At 44.9% G+C, this 19379-nt stretch overlaps 6 protein-coding genes across 6 annotated transcripts; 4 read left to right on the top strand and 2 right to left on the bottom strand.

The window, feature by feature from the left end:
• Positions 1-123: 123 nt before the first annotated feature.
• Positions 124-1242, top strand: TRIREDRAFT_57179 (uncharacterized protein; the record flags this gene model as incomplete). Its single annotated transcript, XM_006962753.1, has 1 exon — positions 124-1242. The coding sequence occupies one exon, from the start codon at positions 124-126 to the stop codon at positions 1240-1242; it is 1119 nt and encodes a 372-aa protein (XP_006962815.1).
• A 1737-nt stretch (positions 1243-2979) lies between these two features.
• On the top strand, positions 2980-3399 carry TRIREDRAFT_104050 (uncharacterized protein; the record flags this gene model as incomplete). The annotated part of the gene is made up of 2 exons (XM_006962752.1): positions 2980-2991; positions 3076-3399. 2 exons carry the CDS (start codon positions 2980-2982, stop codon positions 3397-3399), a joined length of 336 nt encoding a protein of 111 aa, XP_006962814.1.
• A 1540-nt stretch (positions 3400-4939) lies between these two features.
• TRIREDRAFT_72567 (glycoside hydrolase family 6) lies at positions 4940-6859 on the bottom strand. The gene is made up of 4 exons (XM_006962518.1): positions 6716-6859; positions 6280-6666; positions 5976-6223; positions 4940-5885 (listed from the first exon to the last, which is right to left on the bottom strand). The coding sequence occupies exons 1-4, from the start codon at positions 6805-6807 to the stop codon at positions 5197-5199; spliced, it is 1416 nt and encodes a 471-aa protein (XP_006962580.1). The 5' UTR covers positions 6808-6859; the 3' UTR covers positions 4940-5196.
• A 2944-nt stretch (positions 6860-9803) lies between these two features.
• TRIREDRAFT_2489 (uncharacterized protein) lies at positions 9804-10951 on the top strand (the record flags this gene model as incomplete). The annotated part of the gene is made up of 3 exons (XM_006962410.1): positions 9804-9946; positions 10002-10538; positions 10924-10951. 3 exons carry the CDS (start codon positions 9804-9806, stop codon positions 10949-10951), a joined length of 708 nt encoding a protein of 235 aa, XP_006962472.1.
• A 2418-nt stretch (positions 10952-13369) lies between these two features.
• TRIREDRAFT_56354 (N-methyltransferase) lies at positions 13370-14894 on the bottom strand (the record flags this gene model as incomplete). The annotated part of the gene is made up of 3 exons (XM_006962517.1): positions 13370-14068; positions 14137-14331; positions 14376-14894. 3 exons carry the CDS (start codon positions 14892-14894, stop codon positions 13370-13372), a joined length of 1413 nt encoding a protein of 470 aa, XP_006962579.1.
• A 903-nt stretch (positions 14895-15797) lies between these two features.
• TRIREDRAFT_104046 (uncharacterized protein) lies at positions 15798-17889 on the top strand (the record flags this gene model as incomplete). Its single annotated transcript, XM_006962751.1, has 8 exons — positions 15798-16469; positions 16611-16712; positions 17205-17220; positions 17257-17263; positions 17349-17398; positions 17639-17656; positions 17759-17776; positions 17879-17889. 8 exons carry the CDS (start codon positions 15798-15800, stop codon positions 17887-17889), a joined length of 894 nt encoding a protein of 297 aa, XP_006962813.1.
• Positions 17890-19379: the final 1490 nt, after the last annotated feature.

Raw genomic sequence — 19379 nt, 5'->3', positions numbered from 1 at the left:
ATAAAGTGCCAGTGCATGGCCTGGGCTGGCAACACCTTGTTAACATTAGTCCGAAAGGATCTCCTTGAATTCATTGACATCTCCGGCTTCCCCGGCTAAACCTCTCGCAATAGGCTAATAACTATGCCGCTCACCGCTCATGGATTCGATTCAAGGGAGATACACTCCAAGATCCAGCTTCTCATCGATGGACTCGTCAACATCAGGGATGAGACGGGGGAGTTTCTCATGACTCTCGCGGACGGCCGCGTGATAGACACTAAAGGATGGAATGACTGGGAGTGGACGCATGGCGTTGGGCTCTATGGAATATGGCACTACTACCAAACGACTGGTGATGCCAAATATCTCCAGATCATAGAAGATTGGTTCAAAAACCGCTTTGCCGCGGGTGGCACGACAAAAAACATCAACACCATGGCAGCCATGCTCACTTTGGCCTTTGTGTATGAGAAAACCAGGAATCCGACGTACCTCCACTGGCTTGATAGCTGGGCGGAGTGGGCATACCACGACTTGGAGCGAACAAAATACGGAGGCATGCAGCACATTACATACTTGGAGGAGAACGATCAACAGTTGTGGGATGACACGCTTATGATGACTGTGCTGCCCCTGGCCAAGATTGGTCTCGTTCTGGATCGGCCTCACTACGTCAACGAAGCGAAGTACCAATTTCTGCTGCATATACAGTATCTGTTTGACTCCAGGACGGGCCTCTTCTTCCATGGCTGGTGTTTCAAAGACGGTGGCCACAACTTTGCCTCTGCAAGATGGGCACGTGGAAATAGCTGGCTCACCATCGTGATTCCAGAGATTATTGAGCTATTGAATCTGGCTCCCGATGATCCGTTTTGCGTTCATCTCAAATCTACCTTGGGAGCCCAGTGTGAAGCCTTGAAGGCTCTCCAGTCACCGTGTGGGCTTTGGCGGACTCTATTGGATGTGCCGGAAGAGGAAGGTTCCTACGTGGAAGCCAGTGCAACGGCTGGCTTTGCCTTTGGCTTGCTCAAGGGTCAACGCAAGCACTACCTGCCAAAAGAGTACCAAGATATTGCGTTCAAGGCGATACAAGGTGTTTTGGACAACATCAATCCCAAAGGCGAATTACTAAACACGTCATTCGGAACAGGCATGGGATCGGATTTGGAGTTTTATAAGAAGATTCCCATTACGCCCATGCCTTATGGGCAGGCAATGGCCATCTTAGCTCTTGTTGAGCACCTGAAGATATTTCTTTAGAATGTTACTGCAATCTTTCATGAGAAGTTCATTCAACTGGGACTCTGCATTTGTCAAGGTACACTCAATCTAATCAAGAGTCATCGCGTCGTGCAGTTGAGCCGAGGATCCATACTTTCTTGTGTTTCATCAACTCTCCTGCAACAATACGCTTCCACGTAGAGTCCTGTTGCTCAGTAAGTAAGTAGCCCTACGACAGATAAACTCAGTATACTGGAATCTAATCTCGCTATGACATAGGTTCACTGTATACGGATGATTCTGGGACGCTGGGTTTAAAATTTGTTTTACTTGAATGAGTTACATGCTATGGTATGCCCTTTTATTAGCTGGTATATTTTGGAGTAAGAAGATAAAGAGACAATGAGTTCCGTTGTTCACGGGCGCTCTAGCAATGATATACGCAGCTTTTTAAGAAAGCAGAGAAAAACAAGTTACGCTTCACAGGGTGTGGCTTGATTCTGGTATCAATATTTGCGTCCAGGCATAATAAAGTCCGCGAGATGTGCAAGCGTTAGCATTCCTGATGCTGTGACGCGCCCGACCAAGCTATTGCTTGGCTCGGCTTGAACCAGACCTCCAACATTTGTGACTCGACTATGAGGTTATTGAAAGACGATCAGACAAATTTGCCTCGCGTATTCTAGGACCTCATCCTGAGACCTTTCCACAATACACTTGATGATTTCGCAAGCATCTGGCCTCGAAACACGTCAGTGCCAGCTTATAACCGCACGTATCACAAGCTTTGGAAAGCATATGAGCTTGCAAAGTTACCATTGAGCGAGGATTCACCCAAGGCAGTACTCAGCTTGCGCCATACTTTGTCGACATTAGGCTCGCAAACTATTGCCTAACTTAAGCGAGGTAACATCCTGGTGCTGGGCAACTTGGCTGTACCTTGCAGGTTATAAGCTCGACACTATTCAAGCTGTTAATATCTGTAACAATCCTCTAGGAGACCATGAATATTATCACGACCTTAGCAAGTAACAAATTGGAAACTTGGTATGAAGGTCAGTAAAGGATCCTTTGTAACGCGTTCGGTACAGTGTGCTTGATGCAGTCATAAGTAGCGCCATCTTCACTACGAAGGATCTGACGATCACATCGTTCCTCCCCAGGGCCTTATGTCTCTTTGTTGTGTCGCAGCCGAGCGGCGTCGTTGCAATAGTCAATAGCAAGAGTAACGTTTGCTCACCCTGGAAGACCACATGGCGCCAACCGTCGCAGAATTAATAATCGCAGAAAACTTTGTATCTTTGATTTAGTGTTACTCCGTAAATACCTACCTATCTCGCAAACGACAACCGATCTCTGTACAATTGTTTTGCCTAAAACAACTGCTGGTCTCCTCTTCTAGAGGCTTTTTTTTATCCGATTGGCGGCAATGTTGAGCGGTGGCGCTCATAACCACTGGTATCCACGAGCAAGTGAGCTTGATTCTCCTCAAACGTCTGGAATTTCCATTTGTTGTTCACGTTGTCCGGCCTTGGAACATAATTTACGCCCCGCCTTGTAGAGACGATACTACGCTAATCGGATAGATATTCGTCCCGTAAACACTTTCAGTCTCCTTTCTTTAAGCCGACTCTCTTGCTGCGAAGGGTATATAAATCGTTCCAAGGAACTTCATTCTCCCTGCCCTCAAGCAACTGAATCAAGAAGATCACCTATTCTTTACTACGCTGCATGTTGTTGAATTATAGGTTGCCATATCAGAAGTCTTTTGTCAAGATGCACAAAGTTGTGAGTAAATGACGAGTTTCCTCCCTGCTCCCCTTTTCTCTTTCCTTCCATTACGTTACTTCACTAGCTAACGTGACTGGACAGCTCTTCTATATCCTTTCCGCCTGCCCGGCTGTCTTCGCACAGAACCCCGTACTCTTCAATTCCTATACCGGCGGAAGGTGTGCTGGCGGCGTCGTAGTCGAAACTACTACTGTTCAGCCAGGCGACTGTACCAGGTCCACGACCGCGTTTGCCAGTGCCCAATATAGGGGGATCCAATTCGACAACGTGGAACAACCTGTGGAATTCTACAGTGACGAAAACTGCCTTGAGCAGATCAACGGTGTGTCGGTTGAGTTAGGTGATGGGTACAACTGCTTTACCTTCAACGACGGCCAGGCGAAGAGCGCAAAGTGGGTTGCGTGAATTAGCGACCAGGTTCCCACGAACTACCTACCTACCTTAGCTAGGTAGGTAGGTAGTATACGATTGGACTAGGATCTTTATTGATTAAATACGCAGGGAAGTTTATAAAATGTTCCTGCCTTGAACGAATTACATGTTTGAGTTGCTATTACAACGTACCTACCTAGTGTCGGACTGTGTTTAGGAGAGATTGTGAACTGATTCAAACACGCTACTGGGCTTTACCAAAGAGGGAAGGACCAAAGAACCTCGCACCCTCGACCGAGGATACGGGGTTGGGACCTACCTTGGCAGCCCTACGAGAGAGTAATTTACCTCGTCAGGCGTCGTGGTGAACCAATGGTTCACCGCCTTATGTGAGCAACAATAATACAGTATAGTAAGTAGTAACAATAAACTGTCGGCTTCTGTGGCAAGCGTTTATTTAAGCATACCTGCAGACTTTCGTAGCATTGCCGAATTAATATGTCTCTTCTGCTATCATGAGTGGGGCGAAATGGTAGGGTACGGTCAGCGCTCATGCGAAGGGTGTTACACGACACATTTGCATATAGATTTTGAGAGTCAGTCCTGCACTAAGAGGAGGTGAAATTTTTTCTTACCACCAATGTCTCTCGTCATACACCATGTTACTTTCACCCAAATACAAGAACTCAACAGAAAAGAAACCGAAGCAAATGACATGTGGCAGCAGGCCAATCGGATATGCAGAGTTACGCCCTCGAAGATCTCGCTCAGTTCTTCTGCTACCCACATACGAGCTTGTGCTGCGGAATCATTATCATCTGCTGCCGATGGGTTATCCACGACAGCCATATTCGACAAGACTATCACCGGGCTATTGGACATGCCGTCGATGATATAATGGAGCAAATAAGGGCGGGCGAAATGTCGCCTGAAACAGCCGCTCAAAAATCGCATCAAATGCGCAATCAATTATTCTATGCGATGCGGCTCAAGACTTCGCCAATTGGGCTGCTGGTAGCTCACGCAATACACGCAAAAGCGCGTCCATACGAATACTTTGTGGAGAAAAACGCGCTATTAACGTTTGGAAAGCCATCCAAAGAGCTCAACCCAAAGGAGGGAGACGAGGTTGTGATGAATACAATCAACAGCGCTAGACGGCCAAGCAAAGTTGTTACTGGTATCAGTCAGCGAGCAAGCCATTTCTGCAAAGGCATCATCATTTGCATTGCAACCGCGGCTTTCTATTCTGCATTAACGTCAGAGCACAGGCTGGTTAACATGACCAGACTGATCGCCATAGGCTCATGCTCCGCAGCTGTAGGCAATTTGGGTATGGTTTCCACGTGCACTTACATGTCATGGAGAAGCGCAAGAGGTGGAGTAATTGGAATCTACCAGCTTGATCTATAAACAGAAATTTTGGTTGCGATGGATCAGTACAGCCATGTTGCACCCCGTGTATCCTCATTCAAGCAAGGTTGCGCAGTTGGCAAAGCCCTGCTCCTGTCACGACGTGCTTTTGCTGGTACTCGGAGTTGTTATACGCTACTCGACTGCCGAATCGATCTTTAGATCACAGACACAGTTGACTTTATTCTCGGAGTATGTCTAATAGACACTCGACATTGTGGATAGATGTTCTCTCTCTCTCACTAGCTACTGATCGACAAAGACCATCCATGTGAATTATAGTATCGCTGGCAACAATCCATCAGTTGCTCATTTGCGGTCTACCGACCTGCGACAGACAACCAAAGTAGACAAAGACTCCGCCAACCGGGAACCACACCATCGCACATCATTGTTTGAAGCCCGGTCACGAAAGCCTTACAGGAACGATGGGTTTGCGTTTGTGAGAAGCTGCACAAAGTAGGCTTGGAACCAAGCACCAGCTTGAGGCGCCGGTTGCAAGGCATCTGGGAGCGCACAGTGGGAGTCAAATCGTGGCGCACTGCTGTCGCTGGTGCCGTCACACTCGCCGCCTGGCTTGACCCAGACAAACGAATCCAGCAACGAGTCCCCAGTGTTTGCGGATGGGCGAATACCAAATCCGGTGCCGATCACATTGCACCAGTCTCCCCACTGTTGCTGTCCGGTAGGCTGCTTTCCCGATCGACCTTGATCAGTGATGAAGAAGGCGTTGGACCAGCCGTGATTGGCAAGAAGAGGTCCAATAGCGTGGATGTACAGCTTCTCGTTGTAGACAGCGTTGCCTTGCGTGTACGATGGGGGGCTGGTAATGTTCCACCCGTTGTAGTTGGCGACATTGGTTGCCAATCCGCGAAGAGCTCTCGGAGACGATGCATTCTTGTAAACATTTGCAAATAGCTGAGCGGCCGGGTCTTGGTTTGCCGGCCAGCCAAGCCATCCTGCATGGCCAGCGTCCAAATACATCGCAACATTTGGAAGGTTCAGCTGTGTGACGGCGTAGTTGATGCACTCAAGGTAGGCTGACTGAGCATTGGCACACTTTGGAGTACCGAGGTTGGTCACCAGGTTGGCAAGAGAGTCAGGCTCTGGAAGAGGGAACAATAGTTAGCACAACGACAAGATGCCGGCGGGAAAGGAAGGGAAGGGGGGGGGGAGGCAGGTGTTTAAACTCATACCAATAACCAGGAGGGTCCGGATATCGGAATATTCCACGACAATTTGACGAATGGTGTCGATATAGTTCTTATATTTGGCGACGCCACCATCGGCAATAGAGTATTCGCCATTCGAGGCAAGGGCAGCGCAATCGCGATCCGGCAAGTCATACACCACAAACTGTCCGGCATAGTTACCGCCATTCTTGTTGGCGGTGCGGATGTCGGCCAAGGTTTGCTCCATGAGAGGGGTCTTGTCAAGAGTATCTCTGCAGTGAATGATGAGCCTTCAGTAACAGATTGCCTTGGTTCCGGGAGGACCTACAGCCACATAAAAGAGGGAACCTTTGCGACAGCTGCTGCAGCAGTGGCCATGGCTCCAGTCAAGCTAGGAATAGCGAGGCTGCTAACTTCAGAGGCGTAATATGCATTGGCCCAAGGAGTGACCCCAACAAAAGGGTTGCCTGAATACGTAGCGGTTCCCGATCCGACTGGAGGTACTCTGGTAGTAGTAGAACCAGGTGGAGGCGTCGCGGAGCTCGACCGGGATGTTGTGGGGGATACTCGAGAAGTCGTCGACGCGGCGCGCGTGGACGAGCTTGAGCTTGCAGCGCCGGGAAGACACTGGGAGTAATAGTCGTTGGAGTAGACGCATGTGCTTCCGGAAGCACAGCAAGTCGGACCCGACCAATTCTGGCCACCACATTGGCCCCTTGACATATCTCAGTATTTGGGTCTCTTGAGAGGGTTCACATAATTACCAGACGCTTGAGCAAGCTTGCCGCTCCTCTAGAGGCACACTAGCTGCGAGTGTGGCCAGCGTAGCCAGCGTGGTGAGAATGCCGACAATCATGGTGCAATACACAGAGGGTGATCTTACAAGCCTCTTCAGGTGAGCTGCTGTGAGACCATGTTGCGCCTCATACAGGGTCACAGTCCCCCTTTTATACAGGCGGTGTCTGTGACTTCCGTGCGCTGAAGCATCATCACGATGTGGTATTCGGGAGCACAGGATAAAGCCCGGAGAGTTGGCAACATTGTATAGCCTTGAGTGGCGGCTAATGAGCTTCATCCCCGCCTGGCTGTATATTACCCAATAAAGAAGCTGGTTGAATGCGCCTTTAACATGTGGAGTGTAGCATTTTTCGTAGAATAGCCTTGTTGCACGGCTAATAAAGTGTATATGTTGCGTGTAGTGTTGCGCTGCACCCTGAGTTAGTGGGAAGGGCAGAAATGCAATAAGAGAGATGACTTTCCGGCGAGGAAATAGGCTCTACTTGAGGCTAATGAACTCTGGCATTAATCCTGTCCACATTAGCGCTTGGTACACAGGCAATATAACAACTTGTCAGTTCGAAGGGGAAAGTCTAGGTGAGAATAGCCGTTGACGGGAGTTCTACTACACCATAGCTATGCAATGCCCAGTCTGCCCTAGATCCGCGTGCCTCGCATACCTAGCCTAGAATTCAGTGTCTATCCTGTATTTCCTACGATGGCCTGAGAGCTTCGTAGGATGAGCTCGGCGCCCTTGAGAGATATAAGGCAGAATGGATACGACATAGATAGAACTCTGCTAACATTTGGTGAACGCTGCTCTATACCAACGTAAAGGAAAGGAAAACTGAAACCACCTACTAACATCTACCTTGTATGCACTATAATTTTAGATCCTTAACAGAATTCTTTTATCTCAGTCCTCACCATTCTCGTTCAATTGTATGCTTAACGTGTTACACTGGTCGTGTTACTCCTCCTGTTACCCGAGACTAATGTGGCAGATGTTCGAGTTAGACGGGTCATGATGAGGGCATCCGTTGTAGACGGTTTAAGCTTTCAATCTCGATGGAAGGTAAGACGTCTCTTATAGAATAAACGTATTCTGTGCTTCACAGGTATTAGGCGAGGAGACAGAATGGTTACGGCAACAAACCTGCTTATACAAGCTTAGGGAAGAGATCCTGAAAAGTGCCTTCATTACGTATAGACTGAAATAATAGATATTTCCACAAGATAAATGGCAGTAGTGAGGGGTTTCAAACATAAGACTATATGTGACCTGAGATGCGTCTTATTGCCTCATTCTACTATAAGAAGTTTCCAATCATTGCAGTAGCGTTTATGAGAGGTTAATAGTAAGCAAGCCGGCCTAAGCTTAAGGGCCTAAGCGAGTCACAGTGTGCTTATTATACTACCAGCGTCTGGTTCTAGGTTTCTTAGAAGAGAGAGGTCTTGATCTGATATTTCCATACACCTCTGGATACTTGGATGTATCAATGGGTTATACGTATCATATAGGAACTGCAGGACGATGTTGTAGTTTAGTGGCTATAAGGGAAAGTGTTGTAAGACTTATTACCTATCTCACGTTACTCTTATCATAATGCAGCTGGCTAGCTTACTGTCCATTAGGGCAATGACGTAGTAGGTATATGCAAACGCTGATTCCTCTATAGAGAATGCCCTCCTTACACAATCTAGCACTTTGTCAATATGCGGCATGTGGCTTCGGTGCGCTCTCGGGCTGGAAATGTCAAATGTAGTATGAACTAAGCCATTAATATTACACCAGACTCCAGCATCTACTCCATACAAGCATCGAACAATATTACTAGGTATAGAATACTTATTGTCGTTGTAGCCACTTGGGTTGGGTAACTTCTGGGAGACGCTGAAACTCGAAGCTTTCAGCCTCCACCAGGACTCCAAGCTCCGGCCGCCCTTCGCCATTCCTCCCTCGGTCTCTACAAGTTCCTCCATTGCTGCATTGCATTACTTGAAAGGATGCGTTAATGTCAAGACGAGCTCCCATTGACAAAGGTATTGATTTGAGTCGTAATTGGAATATTAACGTGCTCGAACTCGTGCGGTGATGGGCAAGCCATGCACCCGGCAGTAGCTTCACGTCTCCATATATACTACATAAAGCTCTGTTAGTCTCCAGGAAATGACTGTGTAGAAGAGTAAGTGTTCTTTCGAACCTTCCTAGCAATACTTCTTTTGCATTGTGAAAGAAACATGCTAATCTTCTCGATCAGCAAAGAGACTGCACAAGCTCCAACCAGCCAGCCTCCGATAACCCAAGAGAGCTTGCTGTAAAAACCTAACGACAATTTTTTATTTCTTTTTTAAATTTTTCGGAGATCATGTAGTGCCACTCGATAATAGCATACGGGTAATGAGGTTCCTGGCTCCTTATTTGATACATAGAGGCATACACTGTCTTCTCTTCCTCGGTACGTTTGTCATAACAAGGCGGGCAATGCAATCGTATATTGACTTCACGCCTTCGACTGATCTGCTACCATTGACTAGCAATTGCATGCGATACTATACGGACTAATGGTTCGATACAACTAGTCAGATGCTGCGCTGTAGAGAACGGAAATGCACAGCCGGCCGGAGTATTCAAAGATTATTCAGGACCAACCACTGCAGAGGCTACATACAACAAAGTACAAATGGTCCCGTCCTCAACTACAGAGATAGCGACTCGCACCTGCTAACTTCAAGTGGAAGCTCGAAACCGATAACAACACTGAAGTGGAGAATCATTGTCCAGCTCTCAGCACCCCAGCTCTTGGCACATCGACCTCGGTGTGCAAATGCAGCCGTAAGCTTTGACGAAACTGCTGCTAATGCGGGCTAGACCGCTGAGGAGAAAAAACTTTTAGATGTCGAGAGTATTAAAAGGGACAGCTCTGGGCAATAAAGAACCTAGATCAGACATCCACTCAAGATTTCCATCCTCGAAAATAACTCCCTTCCTTGCTCATAAGGATGGCGCTTCAGCGATGGCTGCTCGGCGGGGCTCTTGTCAGCTCAGCGATGGCCAGCTCAGGTTCGTGTTTGATGCCGCTGAGCTGCCATAATACCACTGCTGTTTCGGATACGTGTCACTTCGTCTACCCCGGTGGCCAACTCCTCCTTACGCAATTTTGGGATACCAACCCGTCTACTGGCCCTAATAACTCGTGGACCGTCCACGGCCTTTGGTAACATGACCGCGTATCAGTTTTCCTGTCCTCGTCAGCTAAATCATTGGTTTAGGCCCGACAATTGTGACGGAAGCTACGAGCAAAACTGCGACACTTCTAGAGCGTACACTAACATCACGGCCATTCTTCAGGAATCAGATCCCTCTACGCTGGATTTCATGAAGATATACTGGAAAGACTACCAAGGGAATGACGAAAGCTTCTGGGAGCACGAGTTTGGGAAGCATGGCACATGTATCAGCACCCTTGAGCCACGGTGCTATCCCAATTATGAGCCCACTGAAGAGGCTGTCGACTTCTTCAGGCGGGCCACCACCTTGTTCCAAACCCTGCCATCCTATGATTGGCTTGCTGCCGCCGGCATCTTGCCGTCGATCACAATGACGTATACTTTGGCCGAAATTCAAGATGCTCTTACTGCGCATCACGGCCAGAACGTCGTTATAAACTGCGCCAAAAATGGTGAGCTCAACGAGTTATGGTATCACTACAACGTCCGCGGCTCGGTCCAGAGCGGCACATTCGTTCCCGTTGAGCCTGTTGGCGCTCCATCGACGTGTCCAAAAACCGGTATCAAGTATTTGCCCAAGTACAGCACCCCTACATCCACAACAACCATCAAGACGGTCACCCGTACATCTTCGAGCACGAGTACAGCCACTCGTCCCAGCGTACCATCCGGTGTCCTTGTTGGGAAGGGATACTTCTTTATCGATACTCCCGGCACAACGAGCGGTGGCTTTCTCATCAGCCGCGGAACTTGGTATCGCGAGAACGGCGGTACTCCCGCTACCTACACTGCAACGCCTGACGCCGATGGCAGAATGTTTGCGTTGAACACTAGCAAGGGCAAGTGCGCAGTCTTGAGCGACTTTTCTTTGAGCTGCGATTCTTCTATCTCTACTGGTAGCAGCTTTGGCTGGGACGGCACACACCTCGTTTTTGAGGGATCTTCCACCTTTTATGCCACGGAGGTTCCAACCGGGGAGGGGCAAGCAGTGATCTACACGAGCCCTCAGGCAATTGCATTACAAGTCGCCTGGTTTCCATTGTAGACGACGACCATCTAGTGGTAGTTGTGTTTTCCTCCCCTAATTTAGACGAAGGAGAAACATTATGAAAGCAGCAGGGCATTGTGGCCGACCAAAAACATCTTATTCAGTAGGCTTGCAGCTTTCTTGTAGCACATCGCTATATCTTTACTGAACGTCAGTCAAGAGGGCTCCCGTGGGTCCTGGGACATCCAAGTGTTGCGGCAGCAACACAGTGGTACACTGTTATGGCTCGCTTGTGATAGTAGCTAGCTTGGAGGGCAAGACTGTATCTTGCACGGCGACCAAGGAGCCACTGCTCAGAATTCGGATGCAGTTGCTGATTCCATGTTGCTTTTGCTCGATTCTATAAGAAAGTCTGTGAGCCAAAGTTAGAGCATGGTCAGTCTCAAGCAGCAAGCACAAACAAAGTTCTCACGCCGTACTCTCGTATCAATGAGAAATCATTTGGCCTTCGTGGTTGATCGTAATGGATGAACCGTTGTAAATTTTCGCACACCCGTTATTACCCCATGCACAATGCTACGTAACCTGGACGGGAGACATCTTGGCGTCCAGTCAGGAGCCTTATTCTCCATCGAGGCTACATATCCTCCGTACCAGGATAATGTTCCTCCAGGGCCTTTTGCACCGCGTGTAGAGAATCTACTTTGCGATATTGGCCACGTCCGGCCACCCATGCTCCCTATAGATACCCTGCAGCATTTCTTTCATCCCAGCTGGACCTATATTTAAGAAGAATAAAGACATCCGCCACCAACCGATAATTGATGGAAATGAATTGAAGCTCGAGAAATCGATCCTTGAGAACCTCGAAGATAATCCGACACAGACCATGCAGCGCACTCTCAGCGCCATTCGGCCTGGGCCCCGTCCTCTCCATAATCATACAGCTCATCCTCAACAGTTTCTCGCGAGAGGCTGTATTTGACTTCGCCGGGGCATTCGTACCATGGAGCAATACCAAGCTCCGTGTCAATCAAAAAGACTAGATTATACAGTCCACCATATGTGAGGGTAATGACGTGAAGAGGAATGACTCAAACAGAGACGCGCTTTCGGTTGCTACCCTCTGATTATCGGCTTGGGGCGGGTCGCGGCTCAAGAGACGGCCGATCCACTGCCAATTGGCGAAATAGCAATACGCTGCTGCTTGGATCCTGGGTATGTCGCTATTCGGCACCCGTATGTATGGTAGATGGTGGAGTAGGGACGCCACTTCATCTGTCTTGCCTCAACCTTGCATAGTTGAGGTTGTAGTATCCGGCCATCCCTCTGCTAGGGGTTTCAATGACGTCCGACTCGTTGAGATACAGCTTGGTCAGGAAGTCGTAATTTCCGTGAATGGCGGAGATTAACTCTGTCAAACAAGCTTAAATGAAGTTGTTCCATGCCCCGACGAAGCGCATAACTTAACCAGATACTGTAGGGCAGGACTTCTGCCAGTTTTGGAGTGGGTATGAGACCGAAACACACGGGCACACACAAATAATGAGATGATCTCAGGCTGGACTCAAGAGTTTTGTATATGTGAATTAGGTCAAGAAATTTTGGCTCCGGCTGGCCCCATGCTTGCGGTTAGCTATCACGAACAGATCTACATCACTTAGGTAGACTTCAAGAAAGTCGTCTAAGCTTGACCGGATTGGGCATCAGTGTTATCGGGTTACCACGGTTGCCACCTGGGTTAGACCCCAATATTACTCCAAGAAGAGGATTCAACAATTAACGGAATAAAAAGGTACTGCCCTGAATGGGTGACTGTCCGCTACAATGAGTTGATTCTGCAAGGACACACGCTTGGGCAATTCACTTGTTAATGGACCATCCGAAGTGTCACATAGCCCGTTCAAAATTCGAAGAATATCCACTAAGGGAGCGGTAAAGGAAAGCTATGAAGAGGGTCACGATGACAATCTGACAGATAGAGCAAGGCCTCGGCCCAGAACCAGTCACAGTAAAACAGCAACGCTGGCAAGAAATAATTGCAAGATTCCGGCTGCGTCCGGGAAGACACATCGCATCGGCCATAGGAAAGAAGACGCCACGCGGACAAAACTGACAACAACCGACACACTATCACCTCACTCAAAGCCACAATTAATAGTAACCAACGCAAGCCACTGACAAAGTAGTGCTGGACAGGGACGAATCACCATGGGGACTCAGCTACCCAAAGGAAACGCCAATGGAAACCACTTACATGACCCAAGGGGCGGCGGCGATGAAGCATCGTCTAGACAACAGCGCGGCGGCGTCTTCGTCAATCTGGCGCAAAGGAGTGGGCTGGCAGGATCAGACTGCCCCTGGAGACGAGTGGCCGACATTATTTTACGAGAGGTAAGCCGCTTATGAGCAATTATGTAGACTATTGAGCCGTGCCTCGGCATGCCGCCTTGTGTTGTTTGAAGTGGGCGACTTGACATGTCCGTCCACAATACATGACTGACTTGCACCTCCCACATAACATTAGGGGCACGGAACCCTTGTCGCAGTTTGCACATCTCGCTGGCGCGGATGGGGATCTGCTTCCACTTCCGCTCTCCACTGCGGCTAGCAGATTCCTGGCTTTCGCTCTCGCTAATCTCAACACCCGCTGCTCGCCCACACTAACGTGCGCCGCCGCCCACGCGTTGCCTCCAACAGGATAAACGCCCTCTGCCAGTTGCTTTTCTAGCCTTTCTAATGGAGTCGCAAAGCAATTGAGAAGACTACTGATCGACTCTTCCAGGAACCGCAAAATTTCCATTTCATTTGAATCGCTGATCTTCTCATCCGTACCATCGATCTGCTGAAGCGTTATGGCAGCAAGCCCCGAAACGTCCGCTCGCTGAATACGAAGATAACGAAGGATGTTCTTCGGCAGCGGATCGGTCAGCGTGAGCGCGACGGTAGTCGTCGAATCGAGCCCGGCCGATACCCAGAGCTTCTGCTTTTGCTCATAAAACGGCGCCATGGGGTGTGTCGTTAGGACCAGATCGTAGCTGTCGTTAGGATTGTCGGGAATAACGAAGCCATAGAGACGCAAGAGACGGTTATTTGGAATCGGCCCATAATAGATATAAACCTGGGAAAAGCAATCTCTATGTAAGCAACCATACCTACTATTGTTCATGGACGACACGCTAAACATACCTGATCTCCGATTTCGTAATCTTTCCCTGCAAAGACTGATAAATCTCCAGACTTGACGTCGTAGGCGTGGCATTGCTTGACCTCCGATGAGTGGTTCAGCATATCCGCAAAGGGCGCCAAAAGCCGGATCGAACTTCCATCGGGGAGCGTGAAGTCCATTGAACGGCTCCATACGGTACAGAGAGCCCATTTGTACTAGAGACAGAATGCACAAGGAAAGATCAGTCGTATCGAACCACAGGATCTGTTGCTCGGCGTAGTAAACGTACATCTTCGATGGTGAACTTCTGGAGTGGGAAAAGGTCCGGATGCTGTGCAAACAGTCGGACGGCCAACTGCCGGTAGTCGTCTTTGATCCGTTGCTCAAGTTGTTTTGTGACGGTGTACAAAGATGTCCCAGCGCAAACTTCCAGCTCTCCCTCCGAAAAAAAGATGCTTGACGAATAAATACCAGGCAATGCTGATACATGAGTTCGAAGGCCATCGTACCCTGACTCGCGCGACCGGACAAACAGGATGTATGTGGCCAAGATGTCTTCGACGGATAGCGGCGGCATCACAGAGCGAAGAGCAGGACCAAGATTGGGATCGCTATATGCGTGCTCGACGCTCCAAAGAACATCAGAAGGAATGGTGAGGATCATCTCTCCTTGCTTGAATCGCCGCAGTGTTTTCACGCCGCGCCCGGTAACTGGAAAATCAGTAAGCTCCAGGTCGCTCAAGCCAACCGCCCCAACTTTTGTGAGCCAGCTCTCCATTGTCCAAGCGGTAGATTAGAAGGCGTAGAGGAACGCCGAAGAATAGACTGCTGCTGTGATCTTGCAATCTGGCGTCTAGGGCCCCGAATGTTTTGAGGGACACGGGCTTCCTAAGGTAGCCACGATTTGATAGAATCAGAATGGAAGAGAAATGAATCACGCATGCAACGTCCGAGCCTTGGCGGCCAGAGCTTCGATTACATAAACCCGTCTGCCTCCTCCCACGAAGAGGCACAGGTCGCCAAAAGGTGGGGTCAAGATACGTTTCTTCTCGCTTCCTCCCTACCAGTACCTTAGGTATCAGTACCTGGTATGGTATCTTTGGTTGGCAAAACCTACGGCACTTCCTAACGGACGAATAATGTTGGGCGCCCCCTCAAGGAAAATGCTCCGTGGAGTTGCACCACATCTTGTTACAGTCGCACGAGTAAGACGGAGAGTTTCTTGTACTGTAGAACCCACCGATACGGAGGATGCTTGCAGCTGCTCGGTCGATACCACTTCGAACAAGAGGTGGGCTCTATTCTCACTTATCTAGTTCACATGTTTCTGACATCTTCTAATATCGCCTGCACGACACGGAGTCGGATAGACGCATTGCAGGAAGACTAAGAGCAGTGATATATACGGACGCGCTGAAATATATTCTGGGATATGCCTCCGAGAAAATTGTAGCATGTCACCAACGCGAGTTCAGGTGTAACCTGAAGCATCGCCTCCTGGCTAATTGGACAATTGCCACTCAGTCACTTGAGTTGTCTCGCGTGTGATCGTGGCATTCTCGCGTTTCTGCTTCCTACTTAAGCTCTGGGCAAGGGCGTACTCATCAGGCTTCTCTTACAAACGTTTCGCAGTCTCAATTGACAGCTCGCCGCATCCAGCGGCCTCTCCCACATTTCAGTCATGTCAGTCGACATCATCTCAACATTGCAAATCCTTATCAAGTTGGGGTCGGAGATCAAGACGCGACTCGACTCGCTCGACCATGCCGCCGAGGATCTTCAGCTCTTGACCACGAACCTGAGACTTCTGCTATCGGTATTCCAAGATCCTATCGGTGAGGACGTCATAAGAAACCATTTGTCAGAATTTGTGAATATTCTCGACATCCTACAAAGCATTGCGCAATTATGCATGAAGTGCGCAAAGGTTCTGGATATTGACCTTGATGGAGCGACAACTACATCCGATAAGACAGGGGCATGCGGTAGGAAGTTTGTCAAGAGACTACGAGCTTTCAACAAGATTCCCGACCTTCTTACCGAAGTTCAGCGCAAGGCTGAGCAACTTCAGAGGATATATACCGCAGTCTCCACAGTCCTTATACACGATATCAGGGCGCAACAAGGAATGACAAACGGGAAGGACGTTGTCAAATCCACCGGTTCTGCGAACACATCCGCCAGTTGCGGGAATCTGGTCGAACTAGCCATCAGTACCGAGTTTCCCAATATCGACCAGTTGGTGGGAAATCTTCTAAAGGAATGTGAACACCTCCGGCAGCGGCTCCAGGAGTCCATTCTGTTACCTAATACCTCGACTGTTGAAGAATACCAAGCACAGAACCCGGAAGGGGTATTGTTTTGGAAAGAACGGTTTTAGAAAGAAGTAATTAGTCCCTCAATGCTGCGTTATGAGGTGAGGCTGCATGGCCATCTTCACTTATCAAACCTCTGTGAATATGCACATGCTGACTACAGAACCGATTATTAATAGACATTATATGTATCATGGGCGCGGTTCGTGCATGAGACGGAAACTTCTTTCGTTCTCAGCCAGATCCCTACTGCCGTTCTGCACACCGGCAACATTGACGTTGTGCGTGAACAAGGGACACGATATACGATCGACCACACCGGCACGCGTTGTCTTTTAACCATCCGGCCCCTTTAGCTCCCAGCTCTTCGATCTTACCTGGATCCACTGCACAGAGGCTACGTCAAGCCCCAGGACTACATCTGCAGGTGCTTTATACCTAGGGTTAAGAGAGAAGAGAAAAACTTAGTGAAATTCTTTTTTTTCTCTTTTATTTAATTTTACTTTTAAGCTTATAAAAAACTAACTATATATAGGCTTTTATAAATAAAAATAATACTTTTAAAATAGTTAAAGCTAGGCGGATTTTTATATATTTTTATTTAAGCTATACCTCTTTTAGTTAGCTTAAAAAAGCTAAAAAATAAAAAATAGTATTTTTATAATTTTCTCCTTAATTAAGTATAGTATTAATAAGGGGTAGGGCTTAGGACCTACTTAAATAATTAGCTTAAAATCTAGTTAGTATCCCTGCTAATGCCTTTCCCCCTGCAGTATTTAAGCTTAAAAGGTAATAGTATAAGAATCTTTACTTATAAATAACTAGGCTATTAGTAAGTGCATTAAGCTATAAGTAGTACTATTAAAAAGCTAATTTTTTAATAGATTTTTTTATATAATTTACTATTTTATATCTAGTTTAATTAGCTTTTTATTTAAGGAAGAAGATAAGGTATATTACTTAAGAGGTAAGGTATAGCTTACTTAAGTAAATAATTAGCTTAAAATCCAGTTAGTATCTCTGCTAGTGTATTTACCTTTATTACTTTACTTACTTACCTTTTACTTAAGTAAGCCTTAAAGAAGAAAAAAAGTAAAAAAGGCTTTTTACTTATAAAAATTAAAGTAAAATAAAATAGCTATAAATATATAAAAAATAGCTTTAAATAGCTTATTTTTTACTAGATTTTTATATATTTTTTATATAGCTATTTTTACTTATATAAGTATTTATTTTTACTTTATAAAAAAAGTATATTATTTTATACTTATAATATAAGACTGCTATTTATTATAAAATAAAATAGCTAAAAATATATAAAAAATAGCTTTAAGTAGCTTATTAAGTATTAAAATTATATATATTTTTTATATAACTATATTTCTTTAATAAATAGGTATTTTAAGCTTTATATATAAATATAATAGTAAAATAATATATTATATAGCTTTTTATTAATAAATAAAATAGCTAAAAATATAAAAAAAATAGCTTTAAAATACTTATTTTTAATTAGAATTTTATATATTTTTAATATATAAGATCTTTTACTTTTTTATAAGCTTCTTACCTTAAATTAAATTTTTACTTTTTTTTACTATTTTACTATATCTTAAATAAAGGCTTTAAAAATATTAAAAAAATCTTCTTATATATTATAAGCTATAAGGATTATATATATATTTTTTTTTAATTTTTAAAGTAAGTATTAAAGCTAGAATTAAAGTTTTAATTTTTTAAGGCTTTATTTTAAAAAAGGCAGTAATAGCTTATAAAAGAAATTTCTCTTTCTTTTATACTAAAAGTACTTTATTTATAAGTGCTTTATACTTAAGGTTAAAAAAGAAAAGAAAAACTTAGTAAAATTTTTTTTTTTTTTTTATTTAATTTTACTTTTAAGCTTATAAAAAACTAACTATATATAGGCTTTTATAAATAAAAATAATACCTTTAGAATAATTAAAGCTAAGCGGATTTTTATATATTTTTATTTAAGCTATACCTCTTTTAGTTAGCTTAAAAAAGCTAAAAAATAAAAAATAGTATTTTTATAATTTTCTCTTTAATTAAGTATAGTATTAATAAGGGGTAGGGCTTAGGACCTACTTAAATAATTAGCTTAAAATTTAATTAGTATTCTTACTAATGCCTTTCCCCCTGCAGTACTTAAGCTTAAAAGGTAGTAGTATAAGAATCTTTACTTATAAATAACTAGGCTATTAGTAAGTGTATTAAGCTATAAGTAGTACTATTAAAAAGCTAATTTTTTAATAGATTTTTTTATATAATTTACTATTTTATATCTAGTTTAGTTAGCTTTTTATTTAAGGAAGAAGATAAGGTATATTATTTAAGAGGTAAGGTATAGCTTACTTAAGTAAATAATTAGCTTAAAATCCAGTTAGTATCCCTACTAGTGTATTTACCCTTACTACTTTACCCACTTACCTTTTACTTAAGCAAGCCTTAAAGAAAAAAAAAAGTAAAAAAGGCTTTTTACTTATAAAAATTAAAGTAAAATAAAAATAGCCTATAAATATATAAAAAATAGCCTTTAAAAACCTTATTTTTTATTAGATTTTTTATATATTTTTTTATATAGGCTATTTTTTACTTATATAAGAATTTATTTTTACCTTTATAAAAAAAAGTATATTATTTTATATTTATAACATAAGACTGCCTTTTATTTTAAAATAAAAAAGCTAAAAAATATATAAAAAATAGCCTTTAAGTAGTTTATCAAGCAATAAAAATTATATAATATTTTTTATATAGCTATATTTCCTTTAAAAAATAGGGATTTTTAAGCTTTTATTTAAAAATATAATAAAAAAAAAACTTTATTATTAAGCTTTTTAATTAATAAAAAAACATAAGCTTAAAAATATAAAAAAAAAAAAAGCTTTAAACACACCTTTTTTTTAACCTAACAATTTTTTTCTTCT

Source organism: Trichoderma reesei, assembly GCF_000167675.1.
Source record: "Trichoderma reesei QM6a unplaced genomic scaffold TRIREscaffold_3, whole genome shotgun sequence".
NCBI classification, from domain to species: Eukaryota; Fungi; Ascomycota; class Sordariomycetes; order Hypocreales; family Hypocreaceae; genus Trichoderma; species Trichoderma reesei.
Note: the sequence above shows the minus strand (reverse complement) of the source record. Positions and strands in the feature narration are given on the sequence as shown.

What these genes read in the sequence shown, in the direction of transcription:
- TRIREDRAFT_72567 (XM_006962518.1), bottom strand. Translation starts at nt 6,807, where the DNA reads ATGATTGTCGGCATTCTCACCACGCTGGCTACGCTGGCCACACTCGCA. An exon ending in GTTCCCTCTTTTATGTGGCT is followed by an intron (nt 6,224 to 6,279) that starts GTAGGTCCTCCC and finishes CATTCACTGCAG; the next exon opens with AGATACTCTTGACAAGACCC. An exon ending in CCGGACCCTCCTGGTTATTG is followed by an intron (nt 5,886 to 5,975) that starts GTATGAGTTTAA and finishes TCCCTCTTCCAG; the next exon opens with AGCCTGACTCTCTTGCCAAC.